At 43.0% G+C, this 25,466-nt stretch overlaps 2 protein-coding genes across 3 annotated transcripts in view; one reads left to right on the forward strand and one right to left on the reverse strand.

The window, feature by feature from the left end:
- The window catches only part of LOC311116039 (myosin heavy chain, fast skeletal muscle-like), a gene marked incomplete at both ends in the record, with an annotated part of 109,577 nt that overhangs the window by 44,256 nt on the left and 39,855 nt on the right, over positions 1-25,466 (reverse strand). The gene's annotated exons all lie outside the window — the stretch shown is intronic.
- On the forward strand, positions 309-25,079 carry LOC311116031 (myosin heavy chain, fast skeletal muscle-like; the record flags this gene model as incomplete). Of its 2 annotated transcripts, none has more annotated exons than XM_084191161.1 (39): positions 309-524; positions 863-1,009; positions 1,145-1,301; positions 5,326-5,353; positions 5,617-5,725; positions 5,832-5,924; positions 6,101-6,161; positions 6,301-6,399; positions 7,247-7,350; positions 7,782-7,920; positions 8,289-8,407; positions 8,561-8,710; positions 8,805-8,975; positions 9,200-9,503; positions 9,948-10,012; positions 10,106-10,193; positions 10,298-10,415; positions 10,658-10,781; positions 11,166-11,302; positions 15,697-15,952; positions 16,203-16,445; positions 16,770-16,946; positions 17,045-17,190; positions 17,376-17,466; positions 17,827-18,216; positions 18,318-18,444; positions 18,617-18,735; positions 18,879-19,075; positions 19,226-19,409; positions 19,545-19,710; positions 20,026-20,150; positions 21,137-21,445; positions 21,646-21,849; positions 22,008-22,133; positions 22,272-22,442; positions 22,735-22,839; positions 22,928-23,023; positions 23,499-23,630; positions 25,059-25,079. In XM_084191161.1, the coding sequence occupies 39 exons, from the start codon at positions 309-311 to the stop codon at positions 25,077-25,079; spliced, it is 5,814 nt and encodes a 1,937-aa protein (XP_084047287.1). The 2 variants fall into 2 exon arrangements, with proteins under 2 accessions (XP_084047287.1, XP_084047288.1); XM_084191162.1 differs by having other exon boundaries at positions 875-1,009.

Genomic DNA, 25,466 nt, shown 5'->3' on the forward strand with positions numbered 1-25,466 from the left:
GCCAATAGGAAAATGAATGTTACAAGTTGCACCTGTAGTTGAATTGGCCGTAATGATTGTGTTGAATGATGCCATTCAAATGTTTTTTGTGTGTATTCACAACACCCTAATGTTTCCCAGGGTCCTCCAAGAAGTACAAATTCATCTGTAGGAGGGGAAAAAGAAGGTGAGACATAGTTTGAGTCTTCATAAGAAAAGTGACAAATGTTCTGTGAGAGATACCACTCACAGCTCTGTTCACTGGGGAGGAAGCACCACAGAGTCAATCATGTTTTCTTGTCTCATCTCTTTCCTAGTGATCCGTCACCATGAGTACGGACGCGGAGATGCAAATCTACGGCAAGGCTGCCATATACCTCCGTAAGCCTGAGAAGGAGAGGATGGAGGCACAAACCGCACCGTTTGATTCAAAGAACGCCTGCTATGTGTCAGACACCAAGGAGCTGTACCTTAAGGGTCTGGTCACTGCCAGGGCCGAAGGGAAGTGTACTGTAACAGTCACGCATCCTGACGGCACTAAGGAGGTAAGCCTGATTTGTGCAAGTACTCCATTTCTTGAAATAAACATCAAAATTATCCAAACATGCCAACAGGCAAAATGAAATCAGTAACAAAAGATAGATTGAGAAGGATTCCTCTGGTTTTTTTTGTAAGCAGAATATAACCTTCAAACACATACATTTTATCGCTGCTAATTACAAATGTATATGGACTAGTTAAGAATCACCATGTATGTGTCAGTGGGTGATAACAAAGTAGTTGGATTAGATGGGGGTATGCAGTTAAAAATATATATTTAAAGATTGAACTCGTATTTAATGAGCAAAAAGCATTCAGTCATGTATATTTTTGACGGTTTCAGGCAGGAAAAGAGTTCAAAGACGCAGACGTCTACCAGATGAACCCACCTAAGTACGACAAGATTGAGGACATGGCCATGATGACCTACCTGAATGAAGCCTCTGTGTTGTATAACCTCAAAGAGCGTTATGCAGCATGGATGATCTATGTAAGATACCTGCATAAACTTACACACACACACACATGAACCTGAGAAACACACACCTACATCCTCACATAAATCCAGGTAAAAGTCAATCTGATTGAGCTAATCCCCTAATTTAGTTGAATCCCTTTCATCCAGACCTACTCTGGGCTCTTCTGTGCCACGGTGAACCCCTACAAGTGGCTTCCTGTGTACGACATGGAGGTTGTCAACGCCTACAGAGGGAAGAAGAGGATGGAGGCTCCACCCCATATCTTCTCAGTCTCTGACAACGCCTTTCAGTTCATGCAGATTGGTACGAGCTCTCATGGATGGATGGATGGATGGATGGATGGATGGATGGATGGATGGATGGATGGATGGATGGATGGATGGATGGATGGATGGATGTGCCCCAGGGTCACTAACACATCTATTCTAAATGCATTTTGGATTCATCTTTCCAAACATGTGGGGCAAGAAATCTAAATGCTGGCGTCCCTAGCTATTTACACACCAAAGGAGTCTCCAGAGTTATTAACCGACCCTGTGAACAGGGTTTTGGTAACTAGTCATTTTAAATCTTAACAGTGACGTTAGGTCAGTCGGAAGCTTGTGGAGCAGGGCTTTGTAAACAAATAGAGCGTAACGATGTGATCAACGTGACATCAAAGAGGTCCAGGCGACCTTTTGGTAAAGAACACAGAGATGATTAATACAACGGTCTCCTGTGATAAAACGAAGGGCATTATGGTAAAGAACACAGTGATGAGTAATACAACGGTCTCCTGTGATAAAACGAAGGGCATTATGGTAAAGAACACAGAGATGAGTAATACAACGGTCTCCTGTGATAAAACGAAGGGCATTATGGTAAAGAACACAGAGATGAGTAATACAACGGTCTCCTGTGATAAAACGAAGGGCGTTATGGTAAAGAACACAGAGATGAGTAATAAAACTGTCTCCTGTGATAAAATGAAGGGCATTATGGTAAAGAACACAGAGATGACTAATAAAACTGTCTCCTGTGATAAAACGAAGGGCATTATGGTAAAGAACACAGAGATGAGTAATAAAACTGTCTCCTGTGATAAAATGAAGGGCGTTATGGTAAAGAACACAGAGATGACTAATAAAACTGTCTCCTGTGATAAAACGAAGGGCGTTATGGTAAAGAACACAGAGATGAGTAATAAAACTGTCTCCTGTGATAAAATGAAGGGCGTTATGGTAAAGAACACAGAGATGACTAATAAAACTGTCTCCTGTGATAAAACGAAGGGCGTTATGGTAAAGAACACAGAGATGAGTAATAAAACTGTCTCCTGTGATAAAATGAAGGGCATTATGGTAAAGAACACAGAGATGACTAATAAAACTGTCTCCTGTGATAAAACGAAGGGCATTATGGTAAAGAACACAGAGATGAGTAATAAAACTGTCTCCTGTGATAAAACGAAGGGCATTATGGTAAAGAACACAGAGATGACTAATAAAACTGTCTCCTGTGATAAAACGAATCATGGCGTTATGAAAAACGGCCTCCATGAGTTTAAGAGTAGAAGCAGCTGCACTTTGATAAATACTATCACCATAATCAGGAACAGGTAGAAAGGCTGACTGCACAATCTGCTTCCTGCTGACTAGAGAGAGACAAGATCTGTTTCTGTAAAAAAAACAAAAAAAAGCACACTTTAAAACGTAGTTTCTTAACAAGCTCATTCGTATGTGTTTTAAATGATGAATCATTTTCAAATAAAAAATAACAAGGTATTTGTATGCAGGGACTCGTTTAATTATAAAACCATCTGATGTGTGAAAATGTAATCCATCTGAAATAATCTTACAAGAACTTGAAAACAACATGTATTTAGTTTTGACAATATTATGCACAAGTTTTTAAATCAGTAAGGGCTTCCTTTACAGCTGCAGATCAGACAGTAGCCTTGACACAGCCAGGTCAGCAGTCGGAACAATTGTGTACATAATAGCAAATTTCGCATATAGAAGAAATGTACAATTTTTAACAGATAGCATTTATATAAATGGTGAAAAGAACAGGTCCTAGTATCGACCCTTTATGTACCTCAAGAAATTCGGACTTAACCCCATCAATTACGATGGCTTGAGTTCTGTCGCTAAGATAATCGTGAAACCATAAGCAGGCGTCAAAGCTCAGGTCAATCGAGGACAACTTGTTCAATAAAATAGCATGATCAACAGTATCAAACTCTTTGGAAAAGGTCCACAAACAAGGCGGCACAATTCAGTTTAGTGTCTAAAGCGTTGACAATATCATTAGCAACTAATGTGGTTGCTGTGATTAGTGCTGTGCCCTGGCCTAAACCCTGATTGATTTATATTTAAAGTACTATGCTCAGATAAAAAGTGTGAAGTTGCTTGTTTTGATTTGAGAATCTTAGCATGGAAGCCTGGAGATGATACGATAATTATCAAGATAACTACTATTCCTGCCCTTATGGACTGGCAGCACATAAGCTGTTTTACATACTTTTGGAATATTTCCTGTGAACAATGTTAGATTGAAGATATGGGTTACTGAGCCAGCAATGCGGGGGGCAGCACACTTGAGCAGACCCGGCTCCAATTGGTCAGCCCCTGTGGATATCTAGGTATCTATAGAAAGTAAGGCATCAAGGACTTATTTTTCTGTGATTTACTGAAATGCAAAATCTTGACTACTGTTTTCAATCTGCAAAATTCCTGAATCAGCGTTCAGCCCACTCTCAGAGATACAAGGGTTAGATGCTCTTTCAAATTATAGCCAGCTGGAATAAAAAGATGATTAAATGCATCAATGATAGCATTTTTGTCCGTAATGGGGCCAGAGTCTGAATGAATTAGTTGGGTCAGAGAGTAGGAAGTGCAACCCTTTAGAGATTTGACAGTTTTCCAGAATTTAGCCGGGTTCCCATTACAATCAGAAAGAGAATTTACAAAATAATCAGATTTAGCTTTCTTGGTCAGTCTTACACATTGAGTCCTCAGTTGTCTAAAAGATTACCAAAACGGGCCTAAGCCTGTGTTCCTGGCCTTGACCAAGGCAACAATTCTCTTATGAATGACTTCAGATGAATCAGTTTTGAAGGGGCAATGATTATCTACAATAGTATTGAAGATATTTGGAAAAAAGCTTAAAGACAAATCAGGTTCAGGGTTAGCTGAGACACTGTCAAGGTCACTAAGTTATAGATCATGTAAAAAAAAGCTTGTTCACTAACGTTTTTAAAGTGCCTCTTAGTGATTACACGAGGCTTAGATGTACACATTTTCACATCTCTGACACAGACAACTGGGCAACGGTCACAAAAATCCTGTGGGAAAACCCCACCAGCAACATATTCATCTGGCGTTATTGTGAAAATAAGATAAATCAGGGTAGATTTCGATGGATCTTTAGGATTTGGCCGTGTCAGCTCAGTTATCAGCTGAGACAGGTTTAGCTCAGAGCAAATATCTTTCAGCGTATCTGACACTGGTGACCTCCAGTCAATAAAAGCACCCATCATAAATAGTTCAGATTGACCACACTTAGATACCAATTCAGATAAATTGTTAAGAGCACATGAGAGAGCCGAGGGAGGGTGATGAACTCCCATTAGTGTCAGCTGGTTATTATGACCAAGGCCCACGTTAAGAACGAGACAATCAAACTGCTTAGGGACAGAGGTAGCAAGAGATACAGAAACATTTAAATTGTCCTATGTTGATATGGAGTTGTCGTTCCTCACTGTCTTGGCATTACCGTAAGCTTCCAGCAGAGGGTAAGCTGCGTTGATCAGATCCTTAAGAGGCCACTGATGGAGACAAACACAAGTTGCTCAGAATCTGGTAAAGTGGTCAAGTCAGTTTTCTCGATTGCTTGAACACTTTTCTTGAAACAGGATTCACAGGTGGAGAAAAAGTTTACACAGCCAAGAAAACTGGAATGTGTTAAAAAGCCACAACCTTCCTACATTTTGCTGGGGTCAACTTCCTTCTTGGATCTCAAAGTCCATAAGTGGTTATGGATGGATTAATGGATGGATGGATTGATGGATGGATTGATGGATGGATTGATGGATGGATTGATGGATGGATTAATGGATAGATTGATGGATGGATTGATGGATGCATGGATGGATGGAAGTTAAAATATGTTTTAGAGAGTTATCTACTGTTTTCTAGTCTAGGTTGGAACAGTTTGCTGGTAATATCTGATTTCAGTAACCTTGAATGAAAATGTTCCTAAATGAAATTCATAATGATGCTATGAATTCAATAATGTACCCAGAATGTTGCTCGAGTATGATAAGCAATATGTTTTTTGGTTACAGACCAGGAGAACCAGTCCGTCCTGATTACGTGAGTTGTGTACTAAAAATCTCACTTGAGAAAGTGTTTCTGCTGCAATATGTTGGGTCACTTGGGTGTGATGAAAATATATGACATAATGAATGGATTAGGCTATGCACAGGAATGAGTCGATGAGTGGGAATATTTGTTAATGATTTACTTATGTAAGAAAACAGGTCAACAGTATATTTTTCAATGCTATTTCTTAGTGAAAGCCAATCTGACATTCAAACATGTGACTAAAACCCCTCTTTCTCTGTCATATTAACCAGTGGAGAATCCGGTGCAGGAAAGACTGTCAACACCAAGCGTGTCATCCAGTACTTCGCCACCATTGCAGTTTCTGGTGCCAAGAAGGAAGCAGAGCCAGGCAAAATGCAGGTAGGTTTTACCTTTCTAACACATTTCAGTTTGGTGGGCTGTGTTCAAGTGATTGAGAAAAACGAACTTTACCAGTTTCTGAGCAACTTGTGTTTGTCTCAATCAGGGGTCTCTTGAGGATCAGATCATTGCAGCTAACCCTCTGCTGGAGGCTTATGGTAATGCCAAGACAGTGAGGAACGACAACTCGTCTCGCTTTGTAAGTATGAAGGGCATACTGTGAAAGTGACCTTAGATTGGAAACATTTATTTCAGTAGTTCCCTTTTGTTATATCAATAGATGTCCAACATTCTGTAACATTTAAAGGGGTCTATCAAAGTTAAATGTTAGATGTATTTAGTTGACCTATTTCTAACCCCCATGCTCTACTATAGGGTAAATTTATCAGGATTCACTTCCAAGGTAGCAAACTGGCTAAAGCTGACATTGAGACCTGTGAGTTGATTTTGATTTTTTCTCAATGCTTTACTAAATTCACACAGATTTTTTTGGGGAGATCATAATTATCTAATTATCTAATTCTCTCTCTCTCTCTCTCTCTCTCTTTGTCAATCTCTCTCTCTTTCTCTCTCAGACCTGCTAGAGAAGTCCAGAGTGTCCTTCCAGCTTCCCGATGAGAGAGGCTACCACATCTTCTTCCAGATGATGACCAATCATAAACCTGAGATCGTTGGTATGGCAAAGAGTTTCAGAGGACATGTTTCCCACCCCCATCTGTGAAACTTTTAAAAAATGTCCACAGTCCGGACTATTAATAGTATTACAATGAGTACATCCAATGTAACAAGGCATCTAGATATGGATTAGGTCTTTAAGAAAGTAATGCACTGTGATTAGGTTTGCAAATGGAGGGTATTTTACTGGAAACTTTTCCAAGTTTACCAGTAAACTACCAGCATTTTGGTATCTTTCAAGGATTTTATGTAAAACATCCAGTGGCCCTTTTGGGTGTTTCAGATTATCCCAGGGGTCTGTCATTATCTCTGGCCCTCTGTGTGGCCTTATCACAAGTAAAATATGAAACAATTACTAATATAATATGATTTTAAAATAGAAAATAGAATGACAAATCTGTAAAACATTATCCTAAATATAAACCATGAACTTAGTGAGTACCATTGGTGTTTAATATCAGGGTTTCAGCATGAAATGTAATTATTCAATTTAATTTAATTACTGAAGATTCCAGTAACTTTGATAAATTTCCGATAGTTTTGAAACCCTAATGGTGACGTACTTGAGTCCATCTATTGAGTAAAGGAGGGAGAGATACTGTAAAGGTAGGACTGCACAATTTTAAATTTTAGTCATTTAGCAGACACTCTTTTCCAGAGCGACTTACAGTTAGTGAGTGCATACATTTTCATACTGGCCCCCCTGGCCCCACGTGGGAATCGAACCCACAACCCTGGCGTTGCAAGCGCCATGCTCTACCAACTGAGCTACAGGGCACTATGAACATTAATAGTGTGCACAATTCTAAGAGATTTAAATGACAAGACATTCTCCATTGTCCATAGAAATGGCGCTCATCACCACCAACCCCTATGACTTCCCCATGTGCAGCCAGGGTCAGATCACCGTGGCCAGCATCAACGACAAGGAAGAGCTGGATGCCACAGACGTGAGTCAAACAAAGGGCTAACCAAACTCTAGATATGGAATGGGTAGAACCACCATACACACTGAATGCACTGTTCAATTCCAACTTGGTAACAGCTGGGAATTTTTATGTATTTTCTTGTCAGATTCTAAATGCCTTGTGTTAGTTAGGCATGAGCCTCAAGGCATTCTTCATGACTTCACACTTCACCTTGAGGCACACACATGTAAGACATCCACAAGAGAGGGCCACTAAGTGCCCTGTGAAACTGTGTAAAACTCCTTTTGTGCTGTCATCTACTAGTGTTGGCCAAGCGTAATCATGTGGCTCTGTGAAAGCCAGTCATATATATCCATCCCATTTGTTCTGGTGAGAGCACAGAACTGTAGTGGACTGTAAGTGAGCAAACTACCGTTCAGTTCATCACTGTTGTACTTCCTGTCAAATACCAGGATGCCATTACAATCCTGGGCTTCAATAATGATGAGAAGATTAGCATCTACAAGCTGACAGGAGCTGTATTGCACCACGGCAACTTGAAATTCAAGCAGAAGCAGCGTGAGGAGCAGGCCGAGCCAGACGGCACAGAGGGTGAGTCCCACTCATAGATATACAATATGTAAAGCATTAGTCCCATTCCCAGTCCCACTCATAGATATACAATATGTAAAGAATTTGTCCCATTCCAAGTCCCAAATATAGATATACAAAACGTAAAGCATTAGTCCCATTTCCAGTCCCACTCATAGATATACAATATGTAAGACAGACAGCGCCTCATCAAAGTCCGGCAGGAGATCATTTATGGAGACCAAATTCCAACCTCCAGAAATGATTTGAAATTATCAATGTGGGTTCAACGAACCCACAGAAAACACAGCCAAACCCTTTTGTCAGTGTGACATCAGAATCAAGTGATCTTGTGTTCCTGAGTCTGTTGTTGTTGGTTCTCTCTCCAGTGGCTGATAAAATCGGCTACCTGCTGGGCCTGAACTCAGCTGAGATGTTGAAGGCTCTCTGCTACCCCAGAGTGAAGGTCGGCAACGAGTATGTGACCAAGGGACAGACTGTGCCTCAGGTAAGGCGGCCAAACACAGCATTTGCCATTTTCTAAGCACCGGAAATCTTTTGGTGATTAGTGCGTTGCTTGTTTTGAATAGTGATGTCTTCTCACCTTCTCACTATACATGGTCAATGTCTCATGTATTCATTTGAGGTATTATCATTGCAGGTTAATAACTCAGTCAGTGCTCTGGCCAAGTCCATCTATGAGAGGATGTTCTTGTGGATGGTCATCCGTATCAACGAGATGTTGGACACCAAGAATCCAAGGCAGTTCTATATCGGTGTTCTTGACATTGCCGGGTTTGAGATCTTTGATGTGAGTATGAGACCAGAACAAGACAATTAGTTGTGATTGAGATGGATTACAGCCCTGTATGATGAAATGATCCCTTTTGAAATTCCATCAACAGTACAACAGCATGGAGCAGCTGTGCATCAACTTCACCAATGAGAAACTGCAACAGTTTTTCAACCACACCATGTTCGTCCTTGAACAAGAGGAGTACAAGAAGGAGGGAATCGTCTGGGCCTTCATTGACTTCGGCATGGACTTGGCTGCCTGCATTGAGCTTATTGAGAAGGTAAACTGTCTGTCAGGATTGTAATGGACCACAACAGCAAAGCTCATAGAGAGCGCTGTGTGAGATATTATCACAGTGGTACAAGGTATCTGACTGTTGAGAATTCTGTTTCCTATTTTGTGCCCCTAATTGAAGATACGCTGATAATAGCATGCTTGATAAAGGAATACATGTGATCCTAAATGTAAATATCACTAATTTGATATACATCTCTTTTCATAAAGCCATTGGGCATCTTCTCCATCCTTGAAGAGGAGTGCATGTTCCCCAAGGCTTCAGACACTTCCTTCAAGAACAAGCTGTATGACCAGCATCTTGGGAAAAACAAGGCGTTTGAGAAGCCCAAGCCTGCTAAAGGCAAGGCAGAGGCCCACTTCTCCCTGGTTCACTACGCCGGCACGGTGGACTACAACATCACTGGCTGGCTGGACAAGAACAAGGACCCCCTGAACGACTCAGTTCTTCAGCTGTACGGGAAGTCCTCAGTCAAACTTATGGCTACCCTGTACGTCGCTGCCCCACCTGAGGGTAAGACTAGCATCATATTAAAACTCCTTGAAAGGGTTAATCTGCAGTTGTAACATTTACATTTCTTGAATTTGTTCTGGATTTGGGGACTGTGAAAAGACCCCTGGTGGCATGTCTGGTGGGGTAAGTGTGTGTGTCAAAGCTGTGTGTAAGTTGACTATGCAAACAATTTGGGATTTTCAACATATTAATGTTTCTTCTAAAAAGAAGAAGTGATGCAGTCAGTCTCTCCTCAACCCTTAGCCAAGAGGGACTGGCATGCATAGTATTTATATCAGCCCTCTGATTACAATGAAGAGCAAGACGTGCCGCTCTGTTAATTTACTCATACAATAGGTGTTATTTTACACAATCTCATTGGCAGCATTTGCATTAAGATAAGTGTGAAGTTAACCTGATATTCTCTAATTTAGAATCATATATCACTTTTCCCCATTTTAACAGATACAACCAAGAAAGGAGGCAAGAAGAAGGGTGGTTCCATGCAGACTGTGTCCTCCCAGTTCAGGGTGAGCTTTTAAAATGTGTATATTCAGGCTTTCAAAAGGTGCATTGATTATCAGAAATGATCTCTGAGAAAATGGTTTGTAACCCTCTTAAAGGAGAACTTGGGCAAGCTGATGACCAACTTGAGGAGCACTCATCCTCACTTTGTGCGCTGCCTGATCCCCAACGAGACAAAGACTCCAGGTACAAGAAATATTTAGTTAAATATGACATCTTATCAGTACAGTATCAGTAACCTTAACGAACCAATCTTTAACCTGTTAATGAGACTTGGTTTGTGTTTCCAGGTCTGATGGAGAACTTCCTGGTTATCCACCAGCTCAGGTGTAATGGTGTTCTAGAAGGTATCAGGATCTGCAGAAAGGGCTTCCCCAGCAGAATCATCTATGCTGACTTCAAGCAGAGGTACACACACACAAACACAAATCAATTCCTGCATGCACGCACACACACACACAGAATCACACACGCACACAATCACACACACACACACACACACACACACAAACAGACAGACACACAGAAATATCTTCTCTAAGGGTTTTCCCAACATCAGAATAGCCTTATCGTTAACGAAATATAACCAACCTATTATAACTTGACATTTGTTAAATTTTACCACATGTTAAACATGTCTCCTCATTCAGGTACAAAGTACTGAATGCCAGTGTCATCCCCGAGGGCCAGTTCATGGACAACAAGAAAGCTTCTGAGAAGCTGCTTGGGTCCATTGATGTGAATCATGAGGATTACAAGTTTGGACACACCAAGGTCAGTCAAATACCCCCAGCAAAAGCTAACAATAAAACACAACCTCAATGATGATATAAATTCTAACCATTCAATGTCTCTCCAGTTGATCTATCCATCTTTTCGTTATTTTTTAAGAATTTGAAAAAATCTCAATTAATTATCATGTGCATTGTGTCAGAGTGGTGTGGCTGCTCTTATCTGTATCAGTGTACATTATTCATCTACAACTGTAAAATAACTTACAACTTATAAACAACCTAACCCATGTTTTGTTTGTAAGCACTGCAATATTTATGTTGGTGAAATCAATCTAGTGGCGTTGTTCCTCTCTTTTGATTCAACCCTTTCTATCTGTCACCATCTGACAGAGGTTCCATAATTGACCATGTTTACCTGTGTCAGGTGTTCTTCAAAGCTGGTCTGCTGGGTGTCCTTGAGGAGATGAGAGATGAGAAGCTGGCCTCTCTGGTCGGCATGGTCCAGGCTCTCAGCCGTGGATTCCTCATGAGGAGAGAGTTCACCAAGATGATGGAGAGGAGGTGAGGAATAGTAGACAACTTGGCAAAGAATTCTGTCAACCACCTGAATGTAAAGCATTATGCTGTGAGTTGTTCACAATGAGAAAGTGTGTTATAGCAGCAGTTTGGGATTTAACAAGCTGTTCAATTGTTATTTAAATTTGTGATATTTACCCATTCATTCTTGAAGAATATGACTCCTCCTGATCTTAGCATTACCTGTCAGTCCTTTCATCTAGAGAGCTGTCTACAAATGTAAGTGGGGTTACATTTCCCAAGCCCAATTCCTCAGCTGTATGCAAAAAGTGGCATTGGTCCCCGTTTTGTTATTCTTTGAATCCCAGAACGTAGCTTTAAAGTCCTACCCCAGTCTCCTTTTCACCTCATTAAACACCTGATTTACTTAACAAAAGGCACATCTCATTAGGTGCTCCAGGTATCCTCATGGCATGGCACAAGTGAGGGGTGGGGCTTTCCTCTTTTGTTCTCTATTGCTCCTCTATTGTTCCTCAAGCAAGGGGGGAGGCCGATGACATCACAAAGCCACCATCAGACATTTACATTTTACATTTACATCATTTAGCAGACGCTCTTATCCAGAGCGACTTACAAATTGGTGCATTCAACTTATGATAGCAAGTGGGACAACCACTTTTTTTCTTATTTTTTTTAATGGTGGGGGAGGGGGGGGGGGGGGGTAGAAGGATTACTTTATCCTATCCCAGGTATTCCTTAAAGAGGTGGGGTTTCAAGTGTCTCCAGAAGGTGGTCAGTGACTCCGCTGTCCTGGCGTCGTGAGGGAGCTTGTTCCACCATTGGGGTGCCAGAGCAGCAAATAGCTTTGACTGGGCTGAGCGGGTGACTGGGCTGAGGGGGTGTAGGGTCTGAACAGAGCCTGAAGGTAAGGAGGTGCCGTTCCCCTCACAGCTCCGTAGGCAAGCACCATGGTCTTGTAGTAGATGTGAGCCTCAACTGGAAGCCAGTGGAGTGTGCGGAGGAGCGGGGTGACATGAGACAACTTGGGAAGGTTGAACACCAGATGGGCTGCGGCGTTCTGGATAAGTTGTAGGGGTTTAATGGCACAGGCAGGGAGCCCAGCCAACAGTGAGTTGCAGTAATCCAGACGGGAGATGACAAGTGCCTGGATTAGGACCTGTGCCACTTTCTGTGTAAGGTAGGGTCGTACTCTGCGAATGTTGTGGAGCATGAACCTGCAGGATCGGGTCACCGCTTTGATGTTAGCAGAGAACGACAGGGTGTTGTCCAGGGTCACGCCAAGGCTCTTTGCACTCTGGGAGGAGGACACAATGGAGTTGTCAACCGTGATGGCGAGATCATGGAGCGGGTAGTCCTTCCCAGGGAGGAAGAGCAGCTCCGTCTTGCCGACGTTCAGCTTGAGGTGGTGATCCGACATCCACACTGATATGTCTGCCAGACATGCAGAGATGCGATTCGCCACCTGGTTATCAGAAGGGGGAAAGGAGAAAATTAGTTGTGTGTAGTCTGCGTAGCAATGATAGGAGAGACCATGTGAGGATATGACAGAGCCAAGTGACTTGGTGTATAGAGAGAAAAGGAGAGGGCCTAGAACTGAGCCCTGGGGGACACCAGTGGTGAGAGCACGTGGTGCGGAGACAGATTCTCGCCACGCCACCTGGTAGGAGCGACCTGTCAGGTAGGACGCAATCCAAGAGTGAGCAGCGCCGGAGATGTCCAACTCGGAGAGGGTGGAGAGGGGGATCTGATGGTTCACAGTATCAAAGGCAGCAGATAGGTCTAGAAGGATAAGAGCAGAGGAGAGAGAGTTAGCTTTAGCAGTGCGGAGAGCCTCCATGACACAGAGAAGAGCAGTCTCAGTTGAATGACCAGTCTTGAAACCTGACTGGTTTGGATCAAGAAGGTCATTCTGAGAGAGATAGCAGGAGAGTTGACTAGAGACGGCACGCTCAAGAGTTTTGGAGAGAAAAGAAAGAAGGGATACTGGTCTGTAGTTGTTGACATCGGAGGGATCGAGTGTAGGTTTTTTGAGGAGGGGTGCAACTCTCGCTCTCTTGAAGACTGAAGGGACATGGCCAGCGGTCAAGGATGAGTTGATGAGCAAGGTGAGGTAAGGGAGAAGGTCTCTGGAAATGGTCTGGAGAAGAGAGGAGGGGATAGGGTCAAGCGGGCAGGTTGTTGGGCGTCTGGCCGTCACAAGTCGCAAGATTTCATCTGGAGAGAGAGGGGAGAAAGAAGTCAAAGCATAGGGTAGGGCAGTGTGAGCAGGACCAGCGGTGTCATTTGACTTAATAAATGGGGATCGGATGTCGTCAACCTTCTTTTCAAAATAGTTGACGAAGTCATCCACAGAGAGGGAGGAGGGAGGGGGAGGAGGATTCAGCAGGGAGGAGAAGGTGGCAAAGAGCTTCCTAGGGTTAGAGGCAGAGGCTTGAAATTTAGAGTGGTAGAAAGTGGCTTTAGCAGCGGAAACAGAGGAAGAGAATGTAGAGAGGAGGGAGTGAAAAGATGACAGGTCCGCAGGGAGTCTAGTTTTCCTCCATTTCCGCTCGGCTGCCCGGAGCCCTCTTTTGTGAGCTCGCAATGAGTCGTCAAGCCACGGAGCAGGAGGGGAGGACCGAGCCGGCCGGGAGGATAGGGGACATAGAGAGTCAAAAGATGCAGAAAGGGAGGAGAGGAGGGTTGAGGAGGCACAATCAGGAGATCAGAGGGAGAAGGATTTAGCAGAGGGAAGAGATGATAGGATGGAAGAGGAGAGAGTAGTGGGAGAGTGAAGGTTGCGACGGCACATTATTACATTTTACATTTTAGTCATTTAGCAGACGCTCTTATCCAGAGCGACTTACAGTTAGTGAATACATCTTTTTTTTTAATACTGGCCCCCCGTGGGAATCGAACCCACAACCCTGGCGTTGCAAACGCCATGCTCTATCAACTGAGCTACATCCCTGCCGGCCATTCCCTCCCCTACCCTGGACGACGCTGGACCAATTGTGCGCCGCCCATGAGTCTCCCGGTCGCGGCCGGCTGCGACAGAGCCTGGATTCGACCCAGGATCTCTAGTGGCACAGTTAGCACTGCGATGCAGTGCCTTAGACCACTGCGCCACTCAGGAGTACTCATCCATTATCTCATCCATTATCATGTACTCATCCATGTACTCATCCATTATGAGGAGTACTCATCCATTATCATCTGAGTAGGGGCAGAGTGAGTAGTGTTGGAGGAGAGCGAGAGAGAAAAGGATACAAAGTAGTGGTCGGAGACTTGGAGGGGAGTTGCAGTGAGATTAGTAGAAGAACAGCATCTAGTAAAGATGAGGTCAAGCATATTGCCTGTCTTATGAGTAGGGGGGGACGGTGAGAGGTTGAGGTCAAAAGAGGAAAGGAGTGGAAAGAAGGAGGCAGAGAGAAATTAGTCAAAGGCAGACGAAGGGAGGTTAACGTCACCCAGAACTGTGAGGGGTGAGCCATCCTCAGGAAAGGAACTTATCAAGGCGTCAAGCTCATTGATGAACTCTCCAAGGGAACCTGGGGGGCGATAAATGACAAGGATGTTAAGCTTGAATGGGCTAGTGACTGTGACAGCATGGCATTCAAATGAGGAGATAGACAGATGGGTCAGGGGAAAAAGAGAGAATGTCCACTTTAGAGAGATGAGGATTCCTGTGCCACCGCCGCGCCGACCAGATGCTCTCGGGGTATGCGAGAACACATGGTTAGACGAGGAAAGAGCAGTAGGAGTATTTTCTGTGGTAATCCATGTTTCCGTCAGCGCCAAGAAGTCGAGGGACTGGAGGGTAGCATAGGCTGAGATGAACTCTGCCTTGTTGGCCGCAGAATGGAAGTTCCAGAGGCTGCCAGAGACCTGGAACTCCACTTGAAAAGCCACCATCAGACCAACTCCTTGAAGTTTCTTTGAAGTCTGCAGTTCACACTATTTTCTTCAAAATGTATATTTTTACCCTTTAGTGTGTGTACTGTACTGTATTTATACTTGGGATATCGCTTTTCCACAGGAAAAGTTCTAAAATCACTGGAGGAGATCTTTAAGCATGCCACTCACCATGTCACTCACCATGCCATTCACCATGCCACTCACCATGCCACTCACCATGCCACTCACCATGCCATTCACCATGCCACTCACCATGTCACTCACCATGCCACTCACCATGCCACTCACCATGCCACTCACCATGCCACTCACCATGCCACTCACCATGTCACTCACCATGCCACTCACCATGCCACTCACCATGCCACTTACCATGCCACTCACCATGTCACTCACCATGCCACTCACCATGCCACTCACCATGCCACTCACCATGCCACTTACCATGCCACTCACCATGCCACTCACCATGTCACTCACCATGCCACTCACCATGCCACTCCATCCTTTCTGTCGACCAGAGATTCTGTCTTCACCATCCAGTACAACATCCGCTCATTCATGAATGTGAAGACCTGGCCATGGATGAAGGTGTACTTCAAGATCAAGCCCCTGCTGAAGAGTGCTGAGACTGAGAAGGAGCTGGCCAACATGAAGGAGAACTATGAGAAGATGCAGACGGACCTGGCCAAGGCTCTGGCCAAGAAGAAGGAGTTGGAGGAGAAGATGGTGTCCATGGTGCAGGAGAAGAATGACCTGGCGCTTCAAGTCGCAGCTGTGAGTGAGCAACGACACTCATTAGAGCACATTTATACACAAATGAACATAGACACGACCACAATCACACAAACATCTGCACATGTGAACACACGCACACTTTGGCAATCTCAAAAAAATGTATTGCCCATGGTATATATTTATATTTCACACATTTAAATTGATTTGCACTGACCTATTTGACCAAACTAAATTTATATTTTGATACACAAAGAGAGGCCAATGATATTTTCTCCTGCTCTGAAACCAGGATTCAGAGAATCTGAACGATGCTGAGGAAAGGTGCGAGGGGCTCATCAAGAGCAAGATCCAGCTGGAGGCCAAACTCAAAGAGACGACCGAGAGGCTGGAGGATGAGGAGGAGATGAATGCTGAGTTGACTGCCAAGAAGAGGAAGCTGGAGGATGAGTGCTCTGAGCTGAAGAAGGACATTGATGACCTGGAGCTCACCCTGGCCAAAGTGGAGAAGGAGAAGCACGCCACTGAAAACAAGGTTTCGTAGACAGTCTAACCAAACAATAATCCAAACAATAATCAACTCAAAACAGAAATGGACTTCAAGTCTTTTTGTGGTGTGCTGTAAAAACTAAGACACAAAATAGTGTAATTTCATTTGTGGGGTAATCCACACATTCATTACATGTTCTGTTCCCCCCTCGTTTATGACTTCCCCTCAATACACCGGAATGAAGTACAGTGCCATCTAGTGTTGAATCTATAGTACAGCACTTGTTGACACACTTCTAATATTAATTAAACTAAATCTCCCCTTCATGGTGAAGTGACCAAAGACTAATTTTGTTGTTGCCGTTTTCAGGTTAAAAACCTGACAGAGGAGATGGCGTCTGTGGATGAGAGTGTTGCCAAGCTGACCAAGGAGAAGAAAGCCCTCCAAGAGGCCCACCAGCAGACACTGGACGACCTGCAGGCAGAGGAGGACAAAGTCAACACTCTGACCAAGGCCAAGACCAAGCTGGAACAGCAAGTGGACGACGTGAGTGGAGTTTGACATTTTGGCCATGATAGTATGTAAGATGATATTATCTTCAATTGTTTAGATTTGACCAATATATGTGTATTTTTATCTTGTAGCTTGAGGGTTCTCTGGAGCAAGAGAAGAAGCTCCGTATGGACCTTGAGAGAGCCAAGAGAAAGCTGGAGGGAGATCTGAAACTGGCCCAGGAGTCCATAATGGACCTGGAGAATGACAAGCAGCAGTCTGATGAGAAAATCAAGAAGTAAACACAAATCAATTACCACAGTATTACCTGCCATCTTGATCAAAATAATGGCTGTTATTGGCTCATTCTTGTAATTATGAATTTGTATGTGATTCTTAAAAGCAAAGAGAATGGTAATATAGGCTCCCTTTACACTATCTAACCAAATCGAACTTTGCAATCAACGTGTTTGTGTTTGTTAGGAAGGAGTTTGAGACCACCCAGCTCCTCAGCAAGATTGAGGATGAGCAGTCTCTGGGAGCTCAGCTGCAGAAGAAGATCAAGGAACTCCAGGTACAGTACAGGATCTAAGCTCGTGTCCAGGAAAGCACACACCTGAATCATTTCCTGAAAAAAACGGACACATTTCTTATGGTAGCACACATTTTTCCTGGTGGCTTCTGACGGCTCAGTAAGATGGAAGATGGTGCTTCATGATGGTGCTTCTTTCTATGGAAAGATGGTGCTTCTTACCGGTGTTAGTTCCGCACTTGGGACACTGTCTAATTAATATAGTAAATATGTTAGTGTAACTGGCTATGTATTAACACATTTATGCTAAATATACTGTACATACTATTATTATGTAGTGAGGTTCAATTGTTTCAACTGTATTGTAGTGTTCATCCCCCCTGCTCCTGCCCCCTGTTCTAGGCCCGTATTGAGGAGCTGGAGGAGGAAATTGAGGCTGAGCGTGCTGCCAGGGCTAAGGTTGAGAAGCAGAGGGCCGACCTCTCCAGGGAACTTGAGGAGATCAGCGAGAGGCTGGAGGAGGCCGGAGGCGCCACTGCTGCTCAGATTGAGATGAACAAGAAGCGTGAGGCTGAGTTCCAGAAGCTGCGTCGTGATCTTGAAGAGTCCACCCTGCAGCACGAGGCCACAGCCGCCGCTCTGCGCAAGAAGCAGGCCGACAGTGTGGCTGAGCTCGGGGAGCAGATCGACAACCTGCAGCGCGTAAAGCAGAAGCTGGAGAAGGAGAAGAGTGAGTACAAGATGGAGATTGATGACCTCTCCAGCAACATGGAGGCTGTCGCCAAGGCTAAGGTGAGTAGTGATGTTTTGGTCAAGCAGTGTTGAGGAGGGCCAACTACATTACCATTCAAGTAAACTGAAGTTGACAGGAGTCGCATATGTTTCACTAACAGGGCAATCTGGAGAAGATGTGCCGTACTCTTGAGGACCAGCTGAGCGAGATCAAGACTAAGAATGATGAGAATGCTCGCCAGGTCAACGACATCAGCGGACAGAGGGCCAGACTCCTGACAGAAAATGGTACCATCAACAATGAACAACAAACCAATGTAGCACACTTCAGTAGTAAACAATAACAAGTGTTGGGGCTCTAAATCCAGTCCACATAGTTTCTGCCCTACAATACCTCAAATACATTTTCAATCTTAGAGAACAGAGACCCCATTAACAAGAGGTCACTCTTTCCCTGCAGGTGAGTTTGGCCGCCAGCTGGAGGAGAAGGAAGCCCTGGTGTCTCAGCTTAACAGAGGAAAACAGGCCTTCACCCAGCAGGTGGAGGAACTGAAGAGGCAGATTGAGGAGGAGGTCAAGGTAAGGGACCCAAAATGGAGACCACCCACCACAATTTAGAGCTCTATATACATATAGACGGTGACTTCGCCACCCTTAAAGACTTCTACTGCCATTTGTTTTACTCTCTATCTAATCTCTCTTTGTCTTTCTTTCTTTCTCAGGCTAAAAATGCACTGGCCCACGGTGTCCAGTCTGCCCGCCATGACTGTGACCTCCTGAGAGAGCAGTTTGAGGAGGAGCAGGAGGCCAAGGCAGAGCTGCAGCGCGGCATGTCTAAGGCCAACAGTGAGGTGGCTCAGTGGAGGACTAAGTATGAAACTGATGCCATCCAGCGCACAGAGGAGCTGGAGGAGGCCAAGTGAGTTGCATGCAGTTGCAAAAACTCAAATAAATGGTGTGGATGGTGAGGGTGATAGGGGGCTCTGAGAAAAGGTTATGTCAATATGTAGTGCAACATTTGTCTCACAGCAAATTGCTCACCATAACACCACCTTCTGTTGTCCAACAGGAAGAAACTGGCCCAGCGTCTGCAGGAGGCTGAGGAGACCATTGAGGCGACCAACTCAAAGTGCGCCTCCCTGGAGAAGACCAAGCAGAGACTGCAGGGAGAGGTGGAGGACCTCATGATTGACGTTGAGAGAGCCAACGCAATGGCCGCCAACCTCGACAAGAAGCAGAGGAACTTTGACAAGGTGAACATTTATAAACCTCACTCTAGGTGATATTTTCTGTCTGCTATTTGATCAGTTGTAGTATAATTGTAGCATATTTCTGAATCAAAACTCTCCATCAATGAGTTCTAATGAAAATCCCATGTATTTCCCTAGGTTCTGGCAGAGTGGAAGCAGAAGTATGAGGAGGGTCAGGCTGAGCTGGAAGGAGCTCAGAAGGAGGCTCGCTCTATGAGCACTGAACTCTTCAAGATGAAGAACTCCTACGAGGAGGCTCTGGATCATCTGGAGACTCTGAAGAGAGAGAACAAGAACCTGCAACGTGAGCATTTGACAGCAGTTCTATTTGACTGATGTTTGACTAGTGTTTGAAAATGGAATTAACTGTAATCATCAACATTATATCAAAATTACTATTAAACCATCTCATGTAAAGTATAAAATATACTTTTTGGGAACATGTAATTGGTATTCCTTTGAACCACCCAAGGATGTGGGGGGCAATTAGATTAGCAAGACAGTATGAAGTGCTGTTAATGAATTAACTGTTATTTTGATTCAATATAAACTTCAGTGCACTGGTGATATCCGCTGAAAATCTCCCAAGTCTAAACAGCTCCTATGTTTGTGTGTGCAGAGGAGATCTCTGACCTGACTGAGCAGATCGGAGAGACTGGCAAGAGCATCCATGAGCTGGAGAAGGCTAAGAAGACCGTGGAGACAGAGAAGTCTGAGATCCAGACCGCTCTGGAGGAGGCTGAGGTACAAACTACAGCTGTTTGATAGGAAAAGCAGTGTTACACTAGCCAATACCAGCTACAGTCTAATGCTCCCCTTTATTGCTGTTTATTGTAGTCATTTATACAGTATGTAATTCCTTGTGTTATACACATCCAAATGTATTGAGCACAAGCGACCCTTCGCTAAGCCCCGCTCTAACATTGTGGGCAACCAATCGCAGTTCTCCAATGGATAGCAAATGTCGTCGAGTCGGACACATCGGACAAGCTCTTGTTTCAAAGACATTGCCAGTGATGGCAGTAGGAAAAACAGACAGTTGTCTTTTTTTTTTTTTTGGTTTAATTGGCTATATAATTGTACAGCTCACCAGGGTTACTTGCTACTTGTTTCCTGAAATGCAGAGCCTGTTCATGGAGTATATTTCGAATCCGATATTATACTTTTGTTACATTGTTTGCTAGCTCTGTCTCATAGACCACCAAACGTTGCTAGCTAGCCATGTAAGTTGTTTTCTCGAAATATATACACATGTACATTGGCTAGCTAAGTTAGTCATGTTATGAATACAACTCCCATCTGCTTTCAAATATCAGGATACGATTTGAGCCCACTAGTTAGCTCCAAAAGTTGGCTAGCTAAGTTAGTCATGTTATGAATACAACTCCCATCTGCTTTCAAACATCAGGATACGATTTGAGCCCACTAGTCAGCTCCAAAAGTAGTTATACCTTTGACTGCATGCTAAGTGAATTCAGAGCCATTCAGTGGCTAGCCACACTACAAAAATACATTTACCAGGATCCCCATGAAGCAGCTCTAATGACAGTACCACAACATACCTGAGGGGAAGTGGTTAATTTAATTGTGTATTTAAAACACAGTTTGAGATCATTGTTAGAATGGGGAATTGGACTTCCCAGGAAAATGTTGTCCGAGGTTGCAACAGTAACCAAGGGGGACGGGGCTTAGTGAAGGGTCAATTCACCTGACTGCTTCTCTTTGTCCAGGGCACACTGGAGCACGAGGAATCCAAGATTCTGCGTGTGCAGCTGGAGCTGAACCAGATCAAGGGTGAGGTGGACAGGAAGATCGCTGAGAAGGACGAGGAGATGGAGCAGATCAAGAGGAACAGCCAGAGGGTGGTTGACTCCATGCAGAGCACCCTGGACTCTGAGGTCAGGAGCAGGAATGACGCCCTGAGGGTGAAGAAGAAGATGGAGGGAGACCTGAACGAGATGGAGATCCAGCTGAGCCACGCCAACAGGCAGGCCGCTGAGGCCCAGAAACAGCTGAGGAACGTCCAGGGACAGCTCAAGGTAAAGGGACTGGGACATCAGGCTCAAAAATCTGATCATGGGGAGGGATTTGTTTGTGAATCAGTAGAAAACAATAGAACAGAGGAATGGAATAGTGGACTAATATACTGTAGATATTGTGGAAATGTTTACCAATGATCACCAATCCTATCAACCCTACTTCCACAAGTTTAATGATACTATGTCATTGTGATCCCCAGGATGCCCAATTGCACCTTGATGACGCTGTCCGCCTCTCAGAGGATATGAAGGAGCAGGCAGCCATGGTGGAGCGCAGAAACGGTCTGATGGTGTCTGAAATTGAGGAGCTGAGAGTTGCTCTGGAGCAGACAGAGAGAGGCCGCAAAGTGGCTGAGACTGAGCTGGTAGACGCCAGCGAGCGCGTCGGACTGCTGCACTCCCAGGTACGGGTCAAAAGCCATTTCTAATTAAACTCAACCAAGCATACCGTTTACACACACATAGAATTCAACAGTGCCTGCTTTTAGATTTTCATAATTTCTGCCTTGTGACTTGTAAGTTCTCTTGAGAGTCAAAGAAATGGCCTTGTTTCCTCCTTCAGAACACCAGCCTTCTGAACACCAAGAAGAAGCTGGAGACTGACCTGGTTCAGGTGCAGGGAGAGGTGGACGACATCGTCCAGGAGGCCAGGAATGCAGAGGAGAAGGCCAAGAAGGCCATCACTGATGTGAGTCCTTGAATTACATCAACTAGATTTGTCCCCAAGGGCCAATGGTAGCTGGGCTGGTTAACCACACCAAAGATCTCAAGGGGGCTTTATGAGTGGTGCCAGTTGGTGCATAAATTAAACTAAGTACCATTCCAGGCGGCCATGATGGCTGAGGAGCTGAAGAAGGAGCAGGACACCAGCTCTCACCTGGAGAGGATGAAGAAGAACCTGGAGGTCACAGTCAAGGACCTGCAGCACCGCCTGGATGAGGCTGAGAATCTGGCCATGAAGGGAGGCAAGAAGCAGCTCCAGAAACTGGAGTCCAGGGTGAGTTAACAGCAGGGTGTATTGAAAGACAGATTGCTGGAAATGTATTTGATCATATAAAAATACACAGGAGACTGGTTTAACGACTTTTTCTCTCAATAACCCACCTACATAAGGAAAAGTAGTTGTTTTCATTATAGACCCCTCTAATTAAAATGGTAAAAATACATAGGAACAGACAACAATTGTGCCTCCTTGACTAGCAGAAGAATATACTTCTGTTTTTACAAAGATTTGTTACGTCTGATTTCACCACCTCACATAAATGCCTACCTTTATTTCTTCCACAAAGGTGCGTGAGCTCGAGACTGAGGTGGAGGCCGAGCAGAGAAGAGGTGTAGACGCAGTCAAGGGAGTCCGCAAGTATGAGCGCAGAGTCAAGGAGCTCACTTACCAGGTAAGAACATGTGCCTTCTTCACACACTAAAGCACACTGGTTTGTGTATTAAACTATGGGGTATTGATTCTTTGATCTTCTCCCACAGACTGAGGAGGATAAGAAGAACGTTGGCAGACTTCAGGACCTGGTAGATAAGCTGCAGTTGAAAGTGAAGGCCTACAAGAGGCAGGCTGAGGAAGCGGTGAGTCACAGACTTAGTCAAATACTCTGAAAGCTTACGTTCCCTAGTAGACATTACAAAACTTCATGTCCAGGCAGTTTAGTTGAAGTGTTGCTACTGCACATCAGTCAACAATGACTCAGTTGATAGTGCAAGTAATTGCTGAAGCAAGTAATTGCTGAAGAAATGTATGCACAGTGACTCCTCTGCCTATGTGTTACCAATTTAAAAGAGAGAGGGTTGAATATTATTTAGCTTAGTGCTGGGGGCTGGTCTAGTGGTAGTGCTGCCGCCCCTATATCACATATGTCCCTGGAGGCAGCAGTTTGATCCCTCTGTTCCACCACTCACTTTCTCTGCTATATCATCTATCTCCCTATATACATTGCTATCCTAAATATATCAATAAAAAAACTTTTAAAATAATATTAATTTGCTATCTGAAGCTTAAACTTTGAATACTGATGTTATGTTCTCCTCTGTTTTCCTCACCCAGGAGGAAGCAGCCAACAGCCACATGTCTAAGTTCAGGAAGGTTCAGCATGAGCTGGAGGAGGCTGAGGAGCGTGCTGACATCGCTGAGACTCAGGTCAACAAGCTCAGAGCCAAGACCCGCGACACTGGAAAGGTACAGAACTGCTGCTAAACGTACACTTGACTCGTGTTCAAATATGACCACATCAACACCACCTATGATTCATTCTTCACAGTAGTCAATACTGACATTTTACACTCACTCAAAGGTATTTAAGATCTCTGAAAAACACATTTCAGGACAGGGTTAATATAAAATCTAAATAAAAGATTAATCCAAATTTAGTTGGTTCAAAATCAAAATCAAAGCTGAGCGCTGAGTCTTAAATGCTTTATCCATTATATTATTTCCAGGTGTTCATATATTTATCATGTTCATTATTAATACTGATCCATTATATTCTATCCAAGTCTATCCATATATTTATCATGTTCATTATTAATACTGATCCATTATATTCTATCCAAGTCTATCCATATATTTATCATGTTCATTATTAATACTGATCCATTATATTCTATCCAAGTCTGTCCATATATTTATCATGTTCATTATTAATACTGATCCATTATATTCTATCCAAGTCTATCCATATATTTATCATGTTCATTATTAATACTGATCCATTATATTCTATCCAAGTCTATCCATATATTTATCATGTTCATTATTAATACTGATCCATTATATTCTATCCAAGTCTGTCCATATATTTATCATGTTCATTATTAATACTGATCCATTATATTCTATCCAAGTCTATCCATATATTTATCATGTTCATTATTAATACTGATCCATTATATTCTATCCAAGTCTATCCATATATTTATCATGTTCATTATTAATACTGATCCATTATATTCTATCCAAGTCTATCCATATATTTATCATGTTCATTATTAATACTGATCCATTATATTATATCCAAGTCTATCCATATATTTATCATGTTCATTAATAATACTGATCCATTATATTCTATCCAAGTCTATCCATATATTTATCATGTTCATTATTAATACTGATCCATTATATTCTATCCAAGTCTGTCCATATATTTATCATGTTCATTATTAATACTGATCCATTATATTCTATCCAAGTCTATCCATATATTTATCATGTTCATTATTAATACTGATCCATTATATTCTATCCAAGTCTATCCATATATTTATCATGTTCATTATTAATACTGATCCATTATATTCTATCCAAGTCTATCCATATATTTATCATGTTCATTATTAATACTGATCCATTATATTCTATCCAAGTCTATCCATATATTTATCATGTTCATTATTAATACTGATCCATTATATTCTATCCAAGTCTATCCATATATTTATCATGTTCATTTTTAATACTGATCCATTATATTCTATCCAAGTCTGTCCATATATTTATCATGTTCATTATTAATACTGATCCATTATATTCTATCCAAGTCTATCCATATATTTATCATGTTCATTATTAATACTGATCCATTATATTCTGTATTTCTTCTTACAGGGAAAAGAAGCTGCTGAATAAACAAGACCAAAGTCTGATCAATTTCCTTTGATGCATAAAATATGATTTTCATGGTGAAATGTTGAGCATTGATTAAAAACATGTTGACCTACATAAACTTCCTTTGTGACTGTGGACTTATTACTCAGAAAACAGCTTTTTTCATACCATAGAAATATTGTACTTGAATTAAAGGAGCAATCTGAGATTCAAGCAACGTCAATAACACCCCAACAAAACAGCCAATTTTTTTGGTAAACAGCTGAGGGATGCCATACAATTCATAGACAGAGCTATGGATGCAAGGACTGAGCATCCATAACATCAAAATAATTGTTTTAACCCTTTACACTCGGGGGTATTGGCCTGTATGGACAAGGCCAAATTGAAATGTTTAGAAAAGAAACA

The sequence above is a fragment of the Coregonus lavaretus genome (genome assembly GCF_964263955.1).
Source record: "Coregonus lavaretus genome assembly, contig: HAP1_SCAFFOLD_386, whole genome shotgun sequence".
Classification (NCBI taxonomy): domain Eukaryota; kingdom Metazoa; phylum Chordata; class Actinopteri; order Salmoniformes; family Salmonidae; genus Coregonus; species Coregonus lavaretus.